Source organism: Myripristis murdjan, chromosome 10, assembly GCF_902150065.1.
Source record: "Myripristis murdjan chromosome 10, fMyrMur1.1, whole genome shotgun sequence".
Classification (NCBI taxonomy): domain Eukaryota; kingdom Metazoa; phylum Chordata; class Actinopteri; order Holocentriformes; family Holocentridae; genus Myripristis; species Myripristis murdjan.
Genome location: NC_043989.1, coordinates 15,405,615 through 15,422,481, shown reverse-complemented (window position 1 = coordinate 15,422,481; position 16,867 = coordinate 15,405,615). Strand labels below are relative to the sequence as shown.

The 16,867-nt window shown below is 41.9% G+C and overlaps 2 protein-coding genes across 3 annotated transcripts in view; one reads left to right on the top strand and one right to left on the bottom strand.

Moving 5' to 3' along the window:
• The window catches only part of LOC115366451 (connector enhancer of kinase suppressor of ras 2), a 61,600-nt gene extending 57,351 nt beyond the window's left edge, over nt 1–4,249 (bottom strand). The window contains exon 1 of the mRNA XM_030061904.1: nt 4,006–4,249. Coding sequence (XP_029917764.1) covers nt 4,006–4,069 — 64 coding nt within the window. The 5' untranslated portion in view covers nt 4,070–4,249. The remainder of the gene's footprint in view (nt 1–4,005) is intronic.
• Nucleotides 4,250–7,008: 2,759 nt separating this feature from the next.
• hdx (highly divergent homeobox) lies at nt 7,009–16,600 on the top strand. 2 transcript variants are annotated; one of them, XM_030061380.1, is made up of 11 exons: nt 7,009–7,140; nt 8,664–8,827; nt 11,020–11,166; nt 11,467–12,663; nt 12,746–12,802; nt 12,991–13,137; nt 14,212–14,410; nt 14,495–14,574; nt 15,462–15,560; nt 15,824–15,946; nt 16,075–16,600. In XM_030061380.1, the coding sequence occupies exons 2-11, from the start codon at nt 8,762–8,764 to the stop codon at nt 16,342–16,344; spliced, it is 2,385 nt and encodes a 794-aa protein (XP_029917240.1). In that variant the 5' UTR covers nt 7,009–7,140; nt 8,664–8,761; the 3' UTR covers nt 16,345–16,600. The 2 variants fall into 2 exon arrangements, with proteins under 2 accessions (XP_029917240.1, XP_029917241.1); XM_030061381.1 differs by lacking the exon at nt 12,991–13,137.
• Nucleotides 16,601–16,867: the final 267 nt, after the last annotated feature.

Sequence of the window (16,867 nt, the reverse complement as noted above, 5' to 3'; positions counted from 1 at the left end):
ATGAATGAATGAAATTATATGGATAAACAATCAAATTATCTACTTTATTTTCTGATTTTCAGTTAAATTACAGCTGGAAAGCAATAAGACTAAAACCTAATTAGGTCTGTAGATATAACATTTTATAGTTAAATCTATATTTATACCAAATCACTAAATGCTGATAACTGGATATGTCAGAATTACTGTAGTTAGTGTTTTGGATGCAGTTGCATCTAAGTAAAATAATCATATTTGTATGATCAGCAGTATTTTAAAATCCCTGCCCAACAAATTACACAAATGAAATTGCTGAAATATGTTCCCTCATACCTTTATGGCATGGATGAGTAGGACTGGCCAATGTTAAAAAGTTATTATCATTTTCAAATTTGCAAGTGAGAGTTTTGTGGTTAGTGTAAGAACATACCTTTAAGTGATATTTGTCCGTCTTTAAAGATATTTGGGATAAAATTACAGAAGAGCAAGTATCCAAATAACTCAATGGCAAGTTAGACCCCCACCTTTTCCCCCCACATGAAAATATCAGATGTCAGATATCTGAAAACTGTACAGGTAAGGGCAAATGTTCCCACCTATTTGCCTCACATCTGTGTGCATTTGGAGTAATTTATTTTCAAGAGGAATTCTACATTATTAAGGAGGATCCCAGTGTCATTGTCGCCCCAGAAATTGCATGAGCCCCTGGATGAGTGCGAGAGAGATGGGGAGTTTCTAGAAAGAGGTCATGGTGAAGCCTGTATCAGAGTACATATTGATGTTAGCCTTGTGCTGTTCTCCCTTTTACCTTAATCTGACCATAAATCTTTCTATAGTCTCAGGAAATTACTATACTGAGCCCAAACTCTTCATCTGAAAGATGCAGAGATAGCATGTTTTTTGGAAGACAAATCTGGAGAATGTGGCAGAAAGAGAAGTCAATGCTGAGGGACCCGTGGCTACTTAAAATTACATTCTCATACAACTAAACTGCATTCTCACTTATGTTTAGAGAGGAGCATATGTTGCAATTGAATTACGCTCGTTTTTAATGTATCAAAAGAACGTTTATAATCACTTGGTCTGAAGGCTACGCTGGGAGGACAGGGTGACAGATGGGTCAAACAACAGACACTCACCCAGGCGACTTGAGTTTGAGTCCAGCATTAAGTGACAGTGGTGTTTATTTGTTGCATTACATATGTTATCATATCCAAGTTGTTTTCATGCACAAACCTAATTTTTCCCCAACCTTAACCAAGTAGTTTTGGTAGCTAAAGTCTGAAAATGGCTAAAATACCACCCAAAAAAGCCCTGCACATGATATAAGATATGTTGATTAAAAATGAATTTGTGATATGTCAGAAACAAATATGTTTCCCGCCAAATGTAATTAAGAAGTTTGCAGTTAAGTTGTATGGGAACATAATTTTTAGGAGACAGGTCTGGATGAGGGGGAGAAATAAGAATTTCTTATAATTATTGGCAGGATTCACATAATTTAAATCATTTCAAATCATGTCTTTGTCTTGGTCTTCACTTAATGGAGATGGTAGTCATGAATGGCTATTTCAATGCAATGAATAGCCTGAAACTTCTCTACAAATATTGGCTCACGTAGCAGACAATGAACTATGTTCTTCAGCAAATTTCTTTGTTTCTTGTTCAGCTGCCAGGTTTAATTCGTGACACCCTTCCAATTCCATACAGTCACTAAATCTATGTTCTCTTTCCACTTTGTCATCTCTAACTTTCAGTAAAACTCTAACACTTTCTTAATATGCCACAGTGCCTATTTTATATGAACATCACAGATGTAGTTACTAAATTGTGCCTGTTTCTCTGTCTGTTCGATGACAAAAAACAAACATTTCCTCATATTTATTTTAACCATTAAATTAATGATTAATTGGGATTCAGGATTGAATTGTATTATCTTAGTCATGTGAGTGTTGGGAAGTGTTACTTACTTAACATTGACAACCTAAGAGAAGGAGAAGTCATGAGATTAACTGTGTGATAGGCAAGATTTTATTTTTGGCACCTGGCACCCCATTGCATATGCATACTAAGTTTGACTTGTTCATACAAGTTCATACAGCTCCTTTTCCTTGCCCCATATTCATGTATTGATGTGAGAAGTATATTAATCAGCTTAAGATTGTAGCAATGAGTTGCTAAGTGTTTTGATTTCAAATGGGGAGATGGGGTTTTGAAAAGGCAATGCTCCTCTTTAAATGCTGTAATCAGTGCAACAACTTTCCATATTCTTAAAATTCAGAAAGCGCAGTTCTCAGAAGTAGGCCTATCTGAACAGATTAAACATCATCTGACACACACAAATTGCAAAATACACAAAACAGTGCCTTTTTCACACAGCCTTGCAACCATTGCCTATATGCACATTTATAACTCTTGAGTGTTAACTTGTGTTTTTATTCCACAGGTCAGTCACACTGTGATATCAAATGACAAAAACAGAAAACCCACATTTTGAGTGCACTTTCTATGCTACAAAACTCTAATCACACTTGGCTTGTTATTAATGAAACTTCCAATCAAATTTAAACTCAGCCTCTGCCCTCTCTTAATGAACGGTGCAGCAGCAAAGCTTTCCAAGTGAACACTCCATGGATCAGGGGATGAAGCCATAACTCCACCGGCTGCTGACTGTGGCTGAGGAGAGTAATTATGAAACCAGGAGCATCATCATAACCACTCAACATAACGCATCCCAAATACATCCTCACCAATCCCCCTGAGGGTCTACTGACCACCTTGGCTTTAAATCCCCGAGATTAGCATTTTAACCTGACGACAAAGAACTGCAGTACTTGTACAGCAAATTGCAAGCATACTATAGAAATAAAAATAAGCCCTGAGTCCCGATATTATAAGGAAAATACAGTTATTGTAAAACGGTATGACATAAGAAACATAAAGCACAATAGGATCACTTTAACTGACTACTGAGTGATGCATAACCACCACAAGCATCTTTAGGAACATTATAGGAATATTACTCATGATTTCTGATTTTGCATCATACACAGGTAGGACACAGCTATTAAGTCATTCTCAGAGGCACCCCCCTCCCCCACCGCAACTCTCTCTCTCTCTCTCTCACACACACACACACACACACACACACACACACACACACACACACACACACAAACCTTTTTCCCTGTCAGTAGGCCTACCACAGTTTCTTTCACAGCTCCCAAGCCGACAGGAGTGTGTGAGAACAGCTCCTACCCATCTCTCCTCACACACATACACACACGCACGCATGATTAGTGATTACTCATTCATACTGTCTGTTTGAGAGGACGGTTCCCGCGCCAGTGATCGGTACGTTTGCCTTATATGGCAGGCAGCTGTGCGCTGTCCATGGTGCTGGATCTGACTGTACGGCTGGCGGTGGGGGCAGTGGGGTGCATGCAGCTAACTACATTAATCACACGCGCACACACATACACGCACACACGCACGAATACAATCACGCACATACACACATACACACGCACGCACACAGAGCAATTAGCTGGTGGTCGCTGCATAGGCTTTACACCATGCCATTGACTGGAGGAGCAGATGAAACCTTCCAGTATTAAATCCACTGATGAGAGCCATTCTGTAGGCTGCTGCTGCTGATGGAGTCAGCAGCAGCAGCAGTAGCAGCAGCCTATAGGCTTGGTTTGGCGAGGGGTGCGCTCTGAAGCAAGCGAGATGACAGAATGCTGAGCCTCCACTCCCTGCTTCTTGGGGACGTCTATTTCCCTGCACTGGCTTAAACGCATCTACTTTACTTTTGCTTTAATCCCTCTCACCTTAGCCAGTTGCAGGGGATAAAAATCACACATCAGCATGCAGGTTTGGATTAACATTAGGCTGTTCAGAACACACATACACACAGTGGCCCTCCGCGAGATGCTCCCCACCACCATCATCATCCTCATTATAGCCATAACCATCATCATCATCATCAACCTGATGCAATGAAGGCATTGTCATCCAAATTACCTTTCATCCAGTCCAGCACTTGCTTTGGTGTCCATTTACTTATAGGTTCCATAACCAAAGCCATGGTGTCACAGTCTCTCCGAGATTGATAGCACAGGACTCAACGCAGGCGACATAAAACGACTTGTCAGTCACATCTGGAATGACACGGTGGTGAACAAATCTGAGAAAAAGAAAAGGGTCAGTTTTATTCTCTCCATCAGAGCATGGCCGCCTGCTGAAAACGGTGAACGGGATGCGGTGGTGCAATCCACGCGCACACACTCACACACACGCACCCTCCCTCCCCCTCTCTCTCTCTCTCCCTCTCTCTCTCTCACTCTCTCTCCCTTTCTCGTGCCTTCCCGCCAGCAGCCGCGCGCTGTGAGAAGAGGATTCGGTGGGCGCGAAGGATAGAGCGACCCCTCCCCTCTCTTTCTCCTCCCGCCCGCCTCGCTGCAGCATCACAAGGGCCACCACTCATAATACAGACCCAGGGAATGGTGCAACGCACACCATATAGGGAGGATCTCCCCCCACCCCCACCCCCTCTTATACACGCACTCCCCGAGACAGAGGGAGAGAGCGAGCCATTACGATAAAGAACTTAAGTGATCCCCCGATGACTTTTGGACGAACAAATATCATTAAAATAACAGTGGCTATGCTATTCACAGGAGAATAAAACATATAAACCCTTGGTACATCAAGTGCAATGAAGTCCCAGTAAACTCACTGTTAAGTACCACCGGTGGACTTTAAGTCGCTATTGTAGTAATGTAAAGATTTTCTGTTATCATCACACAAGTGTTTGCTTGTGGAGAGAAAGCGTGGGATCCGTATGATACTTGCATGGCAGCGTGGTTCACCCGCATGCGCTATTTTACCAGAGGAGGTAGGCTTATGTCATAAGATTTTCATAAGAAGTTCACCGCCTATGAAAAGGGAAATCAGCATCAACTGTCAAGTGCTGCTGCCCTGTGGTCTCAGCTCTGAGGAACAGCGCCACCTGCTGCGCACCTGGGACACAGGTGACGTCATGGATTAAAGCAGACCCCCCCCCCCCCCCTCCAAAAAAAAAAAAAAAAGAAAGAAAGATATTAAATAGCTAGCCTAGGCAGGTGGACAGAGAAAGCATATAGATAGACAGAGACAGATAGAGAGAATAGAGAGTGAGAGAGAGATTGATCATAATTCTGTATGTCTGAAGCTGTAAGGTGGGTTGTGCCCCTCCCACACACACACACACACACACACACACACACACACACACATACACAAATATACACACACACACACACACACACACACACACACACACACACAAAGCTACAGGACACCAGGAGATTGTCAAAGTACTATTTTTATTTATTTATTTATTTTTCAGTAAAGACACTCTCCAACAAAAACATTTGCTCTACAAAGTGAACTGCGGTGAGCTGAGAAGTCACACAAATGAAAACATATGGCACTCGTTAGTTGTGTTTATATTTTCATTGGCAAGGTACAGTAACCCCTTTAAGGTCAGTATTTGTTTGGTCTTGGGTTAAGGGAAAGAACATTTATTGCTCATTCACACAATGGTTTGGACTGCTACTGTAAGAAAATTCTCTGTAAGCCTTATTTTAAATATATATATGTACACACACACACACACACACATATGTGTGTACATATATATATACACACACACACACACACACATATGTATGTATGTATGTATGTATGAGAGAGAGAGAGGGGGGGGGGGGGGTGTTTCTAATTTTTTGGCCATCCAGTACAATAGCATCATTAACTGATCTCAGTGCCAAACATATAATACATACATACATATGTTACTGTGACAAAAAGAAAACCTGAGCAATAGGCGTCATAAAAGTAAATATGTATTGGATTTTATTAGACTGTGCAGGCATATCTAATAAAATGGCCACTGAGTGTATATCTACATCTATATCTATAGATAGACACAGTTAGATAAATAGATGCAGAGAGAGAGAGAGAGAGAGAGAGAGAGAGAGAGAGACTCAGTGTCTACTTTATCAGCTCTACCTGTACAGTCTCATGCAGTTCAGTGCAACAGCTCTGCCAGAAATTCTACCTTTTAAGAAAGTTTATAATGTTCAGTTTTTGTTGACATTGTGTGTGTAATTCTACATTTATTACTGAGGTTGTAGTTTGCAGATGTCTTGTACTGGACTACATTATTTTTAGAGGTGTTCCTAGTTTTCGTCCCCCTATTTATATACATGAGGGGGACAGAATAATAGAAACACCTCTCAGTAAAATACAGCCCAGTATGACAGCACCACTAACTATGAGCTGAATGACAAACATAGAAGTGAATGAACACATCTATTACTGTGACAAAAAGAAAACCTGAGCATTATAGGCATCATAAAAGTAAACTTTATGGCAGAACATTTGTATTGGAATGTATTAGATTGTAACAGGTGTACCTAATAGAGAGGCCACTGATTGTACACAAACACATATATCTATATCTATAGATAGATACATAGATGTTTATGTAAATTACAGGAAATAAGCAAATAATATTGTAAAAACAAAAATATTATTGCATGCTGCACAATGCAAAATGACAGAGTGGCAACAAAACCAACATTTTCACTTATCATGACAAAGTCTAACAACCAGCCTGATCAAAAGTTAGAGATGCAGATTTCATGAGCGCATTCGTGCAGCGATCAGGCCTTTGACAAACTCCACTCATGGAGAAATTACAAAGTGTTAGAGCAGCTCCCGTTGGTAGGCACACCGATGCAGACACCGTTTCAGTGGCACATAGACCCAAAACCTCAGAGGAGAGCAGGCTGACTTGCTCAGGTGATCATAACACAAACCGCTTTACACATCCAAAGTTTGAACGCTTCCATGCCTGTGACCTCCCTCCTTCTCTTCCTCCCAGCCATCTCCCAACAAAGTCAATGATGGGCGGGACCACGGCGCTCAGTTTTCAGCCGTTTGCGAATGTCACAGCCATGATCTTGAGCTCCCATTGGCTCCTGTCTGCGGATACGTCACAATCATGATTAGAATTGATGATCGGACGTTCTGATTTCATTGTCTAGCAAAAGGGACTGGTGAAGAAATCTGCTGAATTCGAGCGTTCGTCTGATTTTAACATCAAAAGGGGTACGTATGAAAGTGACTTTACTTTTAACGTTACGATATTTCGACCTGTTTCTGTTGGTGCTCGCTACAAGACGGGGTCAGCGAGAGTGACCATGCCAGGGTCGGGAAATCAGAGATTTGAAGGAAAAGTTTAGCTGTAGCTATCCACTGGGAAAGCTATGCTAATGCTAGCTAGCTGGCTAGCAAGATATGGCCGCCTGGGCCTGCAAGCTAATGTAGACTGTCTGGGTGGCCATTGTTGTGATGCAGCGCTTACCCGGTTTGTTTACTGTCTGCTTCTCAGTCGTAAAGTTATGGCATGCGTTTCCTGTGCGGTATTTCTATTTCTGAATCTCCGGGCTGTTACCATGGTGGCGTACTTAACTGACGTAGCCACATTTTGTTCACCAATTTGCCTCGTAATGTTTCCATATCGACTGTGGCCATGCGCAGTCAGACTGCCAAAATAATAAACCTGCTTGATGCTTATTGGTCGCATAACATTCCCGTATGTGACATTTATCTGTTATCAAAACCTCTATGAACTACATTTAAAAGTTTTCCACCGCAGATTTCAAGCGAACTAGAACAGTCGTTATTTATAACTCTTCCTTGCTCTCTCTCATGCACAATCCAACTCCATTTCCTGCCGTAATACAGGTTAGTCTCAACTTTATTACACACATGTCACATATTAATAACATTGGGCTTCAGTTATCAATATTTCCATGTGTAACATTGAAAGAAGATCATGCCATGTCGAAAAGTCGGAAATTTTGAATAAGTGAATGTCGCTGCATTTTGAACGGATTCTGTAACTTGCTAATTTATCATGTTGAATGGCGGTTACAGCTATTTCTGCTCTCATCAGAAGTCTTCATCTCCCGGTGGACCTCTGTGATATTTTACTTGACCTAGCTAGGCTTTAGTGAAGTTTAATATGTGCTTAGAAAATACTAAGCATGCCTACATATTAAGCGTGCCTACAAAGGTGACTGGAGGCTGATAAAATGCATTGTTTTTTGTTTTGTTTTGTTTTTCTGACGGGGTTGGCTGATAAACGAGATCAAAAAGTATTCTTGTTTTATGATTTTATTTTGTATGTAATATAAGTTTGTTACAATATCATAAATTAGACAGAACAAGTTTAGTCAAGGGCTGTTATGTACTGCTGCTTGAATTGATAAGGATAAAAATACTATTACCTAGGAAATATCAGCTTGACTGATTGTGATATTAATGTTACACAGTTGATCATTCATAGCTGATTAAAGCTGCAGCTGACAGCATGATGCATTCTTTCATGGTGCATATTGTTACTTTTTCATAATATATTGCATGATAATATATTATTATGTGGCCAGTTGTCAAGGGTGACAGAAGTGTGATTGGTTATTGAATTTCTCAGTCTTCATTTGGGAAAGAGTATCAGACTCCTGTGGTTTTGATCACACTAACATACTCACAGTAAGTTGGTTTGATGAAACTGATCTTGTGAATAGTTCTCTCCTTAACACCATGTTACCCCCTTTGTTTCTGTCTAGGCACAACAGCCAGCAGTGTGTGACATGTGCACTGAGCCAGGATGAGTATCATCAAGACTGCACTAAGGTAGAGAGACGGCAGTTTTGCTCTGGCCTGCATGGCTGCGCCTTTCCCCTCCAGTAGCAGAATGGATGCATGGCCAGAGAGGCGTGGCCTGCAAACTGTAAGTATATGAAGAAATGCATTTCAAAAATAAGATATTCATATTTAAGGTGTCCTCTTGTTTTGCAAGGGAGTGGATTGGGTTAAAAATGGATTGACTAAGCCACACAATTGGAATAGTACATGAATTCTCAAGTGGTGTTCCTCATCAACAGCTGCACTCGGTTCATCCTGACTGGCCCATTTACCTTTTGCAGAACACATCACATTTCAGCCAGAATACAAACAGACACCTCATTAACAAAAGTAAAGCCAAAACAAGCTGCAGCCTCTAAAAACCCATAGGACATACACATTCAATGCATGAGCATTTTTTTAAGAACAAAACATGATTAAAATAGAGTAGAACATGGACATAGAGTCTTTATATTTTAGTATCTCTCGTAAAGGAAAAGTTCACCCGAAATAAAAAAAAAAAAAACATACAGTATTTCCCAACTTATATCTTGTGCACATCATCCATCCAGATAGTGTCCAGTCTGCTGTGACATCCCCAAGTAACATTTTAAAAATCAAAAGTGTCAGCTTTTTACCAAAAAAAAAACAAAACAAAAAAAAAACAAGGACACAGATACAGGGTTCCTACTCTGTCTGGAAAAGTATGAAAAAAACATGGAATATGATTTTGATGATTTCGAGGTCAGAATGAGTATGGAAAAAGAGATACTATGGAAAATGTTTCCAGATTTTTGCTTGTATTTACAGTTTTTCTAAAAAGCATAATTCAGAAAATGCAATAATAAATTGATTATACAAGCAGCATTTTTTTTTCACATTTGGAGCAGACAGCTGAATATGTTTTCCACTGAGTGGGTGGGGCAGAGCGATTCAAACACCTTCTCATATTACGGTGTACAAATCAATGGTGGCACTTGCTACGCCATCCCATCCACAGCCACAAGATAGGAAATGCAAGTTTTCTTACCCATCTAAAATATAAAAAAATGTTGGCAAACGAACCTAAAATATGGAGAGAAGAGCATGGAGCAAACTATGTGTGATCAGCACCCAGTGTCTCATCATTTTTTGCTGAACCCCCCCAGTGTGAAGCCGAAAAATGATGAGGCATTATGGCATATCTTAACTCATTCAGTGCGGAGGGTGACTTGAAGTGGTCAGCCTCGGCGCTGAATGAGTTGAACAGTTGGCAATAGCATAGATACAGAATGTAACATGAAACAGAGATGTTATACATTGTCTCAAAAAAATCAATCAAAATGTCTGGAAAAGTTTAGAATTTTGCAATGGAAAATGTGTGTGAACCCTGCAAATATACAGGGTAATCAACAGCCATCAGGGCTGTTAGTAGTTTTGCTGAGAACCATTTCCTGCCAAAAGAACATGTGCAGTCTGTACCAGTCTGCTTTTAATTCATATATCTACTAGGGCAGATAGATACAGTTTACCGGTGTTCTTTGGCTGGAAATAGATTGCCTAGTACAGTGTTTCCCCTACATTCACCTCCACAGTAATAACATTGCCACAGCAACCGGATTAAATAGGTGATTGACTAAACATTATAATTTGCCTCAACAAGCATAGGCCCAGTGCTTAGAAGTAGTGCTTTATTCATAATCAAGTGTTCAGATATGAAGTGTTAGTGTCATAACCTGCACTACAGCTAAAACTGGGGCTGACAGAGATGGACATGGAGCAATCACAAAAAATCACATCCTGTCACCACGGCTACAAAACTGTTATAAAGACCTTCTGGCCTTGGGGGTAAGGGGGAAAGATTCTTTTTTTTTTTTTTTTTTTTTATTTTGGGTGTACTTTTTCTTTAACTTAATGCACCACAGTAATTCATGTTTTGGGAAATTAAATGCACTAAAGCAACTGACATAATTTCAACTTAGAGGGCGCCTAACTTTGTATCCTCTGCAGTGCGTGAGTCTACAAGAAGAGATTGCACAAGAGTCATGAGTCACAAGTCATTTGCACAAGAGTCATTTGCTGTTTTTATTTCCAGGAGCACAATGGAAACAAGCCCATGACTTTATTGTGTTATCCTTGACAAACAAGCAATATAGTCTTGCTTTTATTGTCAAATAAAGTAAACTAAACTAAATTAAACTAAAATGGAAATTGTTGGGTCACAGTGAATGCTTGCCTTATTAAATGCACAGAGTAATGAGTTCAGACTGATTCCTGCAACTCGGTTTGCATGATATGGGTTTGATGGTTGCCCCTCAGATGAACCTGCGGTCTGTGTTCACTGCTGAACAGCAGAGGATCCTGGAGCGTTACTATGAGAATGGGATGACCAACCAGAGCAAGGCTTGCTTCCAGCTAATACTGCAATGTGCTCAGGAGACCAAACTGGACTTCAGCGTGGTCCGGGTATGGCCATGAACTGTCTGTGTCTGTGTGAAGGAGAGAGAGAAAGAGAGAGTGTGTGAGTGAAAGAGTACTTCTCTATAATTTGAATTGCACCATTCCATTTTTTTTTTTTTTTTACACACAGTGCTCATGTAATGCTGCAGTGATTGCGCCAGTGAATCTACTGTGCATTCTTACTTTGGAGGTTCCTCATCTAATGCAAAGTCATGTGTTATTATACCTACTTTACTGAATTAGTCTCTCATGCTTGACTGATTGTTTTTACTGATAGCACTGTGCCAATTGTTCTTCTCCCTACAGACATGGGTTGGCAACAAAAGACGTAAGCTAGCCTCCAAGGCTGACCAGAATGGAGGCATGTCTCATTCCTTATCCGGTCACGGGCTAGCTGGGGGACTTCTATCCAATCACACAATGGCTGGGGGGGCTCTGTCCAATCATAGCTTACCAGGAGGGGCTCTGGTAGCAGGAGCCATGCTTACTGCTGAGATGGCTGCAGCTCGGAACATCCAGAACCGTGCGCACCTTCTCGCTCCATCCTCGTCTTTTGCTTCTTCTTCGTCATCTTCCTCCTCTCCCTCCTCTTCCTCTCCCCTCAGTAGTGGGAACAACAACAACAATAATGACGTCATACTGACAGGAATCTACTCTCTTAATTCCGTCCCTCGATCCCGACCAAGACCTGTCCCCCTCCCGTCTCACTCAGAACCCGAGCTTTCTGCACACGCCCACTCGTCTCTTCTTAACCAGTCACTACATGGCAGGAACAGCTCCAGCTCCTCCCCCCTCCACTCTAAGCTAGCCTCACTCACTAGAAAACCCCTATCCCTCACCTCACCCTCAGGACCCTCAGTCTACACTGCAGCCAAGAAGGGCAGTTTCTCCCTCGGAGAGGCTGGGGTAGGAGCAGGAGCGGGCATGGTGCCTCACAGCTGGGCGAGGCAGTATGGTGCAGTGCAGACTCGCCCTTGGTCCTCGTCCTCCCAATCCCAGTCTCAGCTTCAGACCCGACCTCACTCCAACCCTCAACCTCAACCGCCTGCACCTCCGAGGGCTCGGGTCTCCCTCCCGGTTCAAAACCCTGGTCCCTCCTCCGACCAAACACCCCGCATCCAGCAAGTCTTCACCCTGTCAGAAAAGGCTGATGGGGATGGATTAAGGCCAGGACTTATTTCTTCTCGGAGAGGCCACGAGAGTCACAGGCCAGTACCTCACCCTCTTGACTCCAGTCACTACCTCTCTATTGCCATGGAAACTGGAGATGAAGAAGATGAGTGGCAAAGGGAAGAAGAATTGGCAAATATGGCTGCTCAGACCCATATCCACAGAGAGCAAACGTCAGCCAGCCCAACCACGGTTGAATTGTCTGTGGTGAGAGGACGCCATACACCCCCTATAACTATCTCCAGACCCACACCGGTTAACAGCAGCACAGCTCTCCAAGGCAGCTACTCCGTCACAGCACAGACTTCACCTGCAGCGGAATCCAGCTCACAGGTAGGTCAGGTCCTACTGTGGTTGCCACTGTCCCTGAAGTGAGTTCAGAGACTTACCTGGCTGTTTCTCTCTTTGTGTGCAGACTTCAGTGAGTGTGTCTGCTGCCCCGTGGGTCGTCAGCAACTCAAGGAAGAGAACAGTAAGTACTAATTAGCCTAACACAACATGCGAATTAGGAATAATCATTAAAACTACCAGGTTTCTCTGTAACCATTACACAAGCCTGTACTGGGAAGGTTAGAAAGCTAGACCTCCCTTTCATTTGAAGGGAATCAGCTTAGGACCAGGGTGTATGTTGTTTAGTAGAGCCGAGGATTGTTTGTTCAGCTGCAGGATCGGACTCAGTTCAGTGATGGGGATCTCATCCAGCTGAAGCGCTACTGGGACCGAGGCATGACCAGCCTGGGGTCTGTCTGCAGAGAAAAGATCACGGCGGCAGCCAACCAGCTCAATGTAGACACTGAGATAGTCAAGGTAATGAACTCTCTGCGAATAGTATAATCTTAAAAGTCTCAAAAGCTTTGAAACAGTTTCACATAAAGATCCAGCAAAGTATGGGCCAGAGTTCCCACTGGTCATAGAATTTTTTGAGTAATGCGAAATTTCATATTCCAGACAGGGAAAGTCAGAAAAATTGATGTCAAAAAGTATTACAGCTGTGTCACTGTACAGGAAAATATCAGACCAGAATCTTATTAGAAGTTGTGGAAAAGTCATGAAGTTACACATCAGAGCCACAGAATTCTGATGGAGAAAATATGGTCCTTATATACACATGATTCACTATTATATCACATATTGAGATATTTATTAAGTAGAGTAAGCTTTAGCAATAGACTGATATATGCTAGCTGAAAGACCTATTGCCAAGCCTCTATCAGGATACATTATGTTGAATACCACCCACAGTTTCAAATCATTTTAAAATTAGGGTCGGTCTGGAAAACTATTTCAACCATTTATATTAGGAACACGTGAGACATCCTTGAGTCTCACACAAGGAATAATTGCATTAGTCCATTTACACCCATATTGAAATCCCCAAAGAGCCGCAAAGTCTCTGAAAACCTACTGAAGGAAAATTATAGAACAAAACAAAACATCGACCCACTCTGTGGGTGCCCTTGCCTCTGGGTGCTGTGCTGTATCTGACCCTGCACGCTGACCTCCCTGAATGGGGTTAGTTGAAAAGAGAATTTCCCTATAGGGATCAAAAGATTATCACATTATTGTAATTTATTAATAGAGTTAGACAAGTCAAGGTTACAGATTTGAGAACATTCGGGCCACAAAATAGGAGGAAGGAAAAAAGATGTGACAGAACCCTTTTAAAACTGCTTAAACTCCACTGTCATTAATTTTCGTCATCTTCTCAAATTTTGCTGACTCAACTTTTATGCAGACATTCATCACATTGGACAAGATAGTCTGGAAATGTGGCTGATAAATCTTGTATTCTTTTTCCCCCTGCTGACAGTCTAAAAACCAGCAATTCAAATCATTCCTTTGTCACATACCACAGTGTCTGTTGCCCTTTTTGATTGACAGACGTGGATCAGTAACCGACGGAGGAAGTACCGTCTAATGGGCATTGAAATCCCTCCACCTAAAGGTGGACCTGCTGTATTTTCAACCTCATCCCCAGGGAACGAGTCACCGCTGGCTCTTAGCCCTGACGAGGAGGGGCTGAGAACTCCTGAACTTGGGGATGACTTGAACGATAGGGGATCTCTGTGCTTGTCTGAAGGTGAGGGCACACATAAACCCACATGCACACAGACCTCAGTATAAAGTATGTATCATGGCACTCATCTAGCATTCTCTCTCCTAGATGGCACCAACGACTCATACCAGAGAGAAGGAGAGGACGGAACAGATGGGTCCAGTGCTGCTCCATTGGCCAATAATGTGGTACTTCATTATTTCTTTGATATTACAGTACAACCTCATTAAATTCATCCACTTTGGAATGGAGGCTGGTGGAGGTAATGTTCATACTGAAATGTAATAAAATTGACAAGGCCTCATTCAGAACGTATAAATGTGCGTGCATACACATTCTGAGATTCCATCTGCAGTGTAATTTTAAGCTTAGAAGCTTAAATTGGCTTGTAGCGACAAAATTTCATCAATTATCCTCTATCAGTCAAATACATCTTCACCCTGCCACACTTTCCTGTACCTCGTCAGTCTGGCAGGCTTTACAGCATGATCACACTCAGTTTGCAGTGCATTTATGTTGCTGCTATGTGCCAAGTTCTGCGCAAAGATTGAGCTGACACTGATCAATAATTTAATTATTAATTGTAGTATTACCACACAAATTTTTGTTGCAGCTCTGATTCACTGATGGTTTTTTTTCATGAAAACATCAGTTAGAAAGTACAAATTAAAACAACATTCAGTTTAGTTGAATTTTGCATGAATGATCTAAGTCCAGTATCATTTAATATTAAGTTAACTCATGTTGTAGTGCAACAAATTCAAGTTTGATCAGATAATTACGATCTGAAACAGGATCCTATTTTTTATCTTGAATGATTATACTTTTTTATTGCGAATGAGCTATCAAATATATGTTTGTATGTTCAGTTTCTTTATAAAGTTTGTTGGTTGTTGGTTCATTGTCCCACTGCATAATCAATGAAGGAGTGACCTGTAAATGATTTTGTGAGTTACAGTTTTAATTGCAAACCTGTGATGTAGAAGCCATGTCTTACTCACGTTTTCTCTCTCCGTGTGTGAAGTCACAATTATTCTCACCCACTCATGAATCATGTGGTGTGTTTTCTAAACAGAAGATTGAAATAATTGATGAGGACGAGGACGACGACGACGATGATGGTGAAATAGTGGCTTCAGACATGGAGCAAATACAGAGCCTGCTGGAATTCAAGGTGAAGACACCCACACACGCACAAACACACACAAACAATGACATATATTGCGGGAGAGTGCTTTGTTGACCATGCATAAACTGGTTGTGGCAGTTCTAATCCTCTTCTCAAATTGAACTGTTCATGCTTCACTACTCTGTATTTGTGTTTATGCATGCATGCAGGAGACGAGCCAATGTGACGCTAAATGAAAAGCACTGTAAATTACAAAGAAGTCAAGCTCTAAATTAAGTAGATTGCATCTTTCAATCCGTCTATTTCAGCATGAAGAAGTGCAGTTCCTAGAGAACGAGCTAGAGAACCAAAAACAGAAATACTACGAGCTTGAGAGCTTCACTAAGAGCCTGCTCAGTGCTGTGAGGAACAACGACCTGGAGAAACAGCAGGTACGGTCACATTTAGACATCAAAAAGAGCCGTTTTAACATCAGCTTGAAGCAAAATACAAGTGTTTTTTCCATTATTGTAGAATTTCTGGTGTAAAGTCCCACTTTTTTGTCTGTGTGTGTGAGTAGGAACTCATGGCCGGTCTACCTCAGCCTGCAGACCAGGACTGGAACATGACTCCAGAGAGAGGATCCCAGCCTGCTGCCATGTCAACAGAAACACCCTCTGACCAGGATGAATCCTCAATGACCGCTGCAAGCAGTGAGGACCCATCACTAGTCCCAGCAAACGAAGAGTTCCCACTGGTCACCATAAATGAAGACGGCTCAACAGCTGAAATCGCCGAGCCCTCTGCATCAGAGGAGCCACTGGAGGAAGCAGTTACAGAACAAGAGTGACTGTCTCACATACATCAACACACAAACACACATGCACTCATAAAGACACACCTACACTCCACAACGAAGTAGGTGTCAGACAAGAGGGACTCTTCTGTCTTGCATACACTCAGAAACACACATGCTCCACGCCCAGTGCCTGTGGATTGATGCTTCACTATGACTGTTGGGCTGACAATGCCTTTTTTATTGCATATCATTCGCCTTGCTCTGGTCCAGTCCCAGAGAGAACAATAAACAACCTCTATCTAACTTATCCAGATGGCTGTGTGTTTCAGTGTGGAGGGTGTGGATGACTGTCCTTTTCTTAACCACATGCACTGCTGACTGATGTAGCATAAATCTTGGTTTGAATCAGTGTTAAAACCTACATTGCATTACAGAATTAGAGGTCTTGACGAATGAGCACATGGTGACTTGCAGGTCTGAGTCGCCTGACTATTGCCACGCTGCACCTCACCACAGATGAGAAAGCGGTTGGGTTGGTGGGTGGCTGAGAGAATGAGTGACAGCTAGAGAGTAG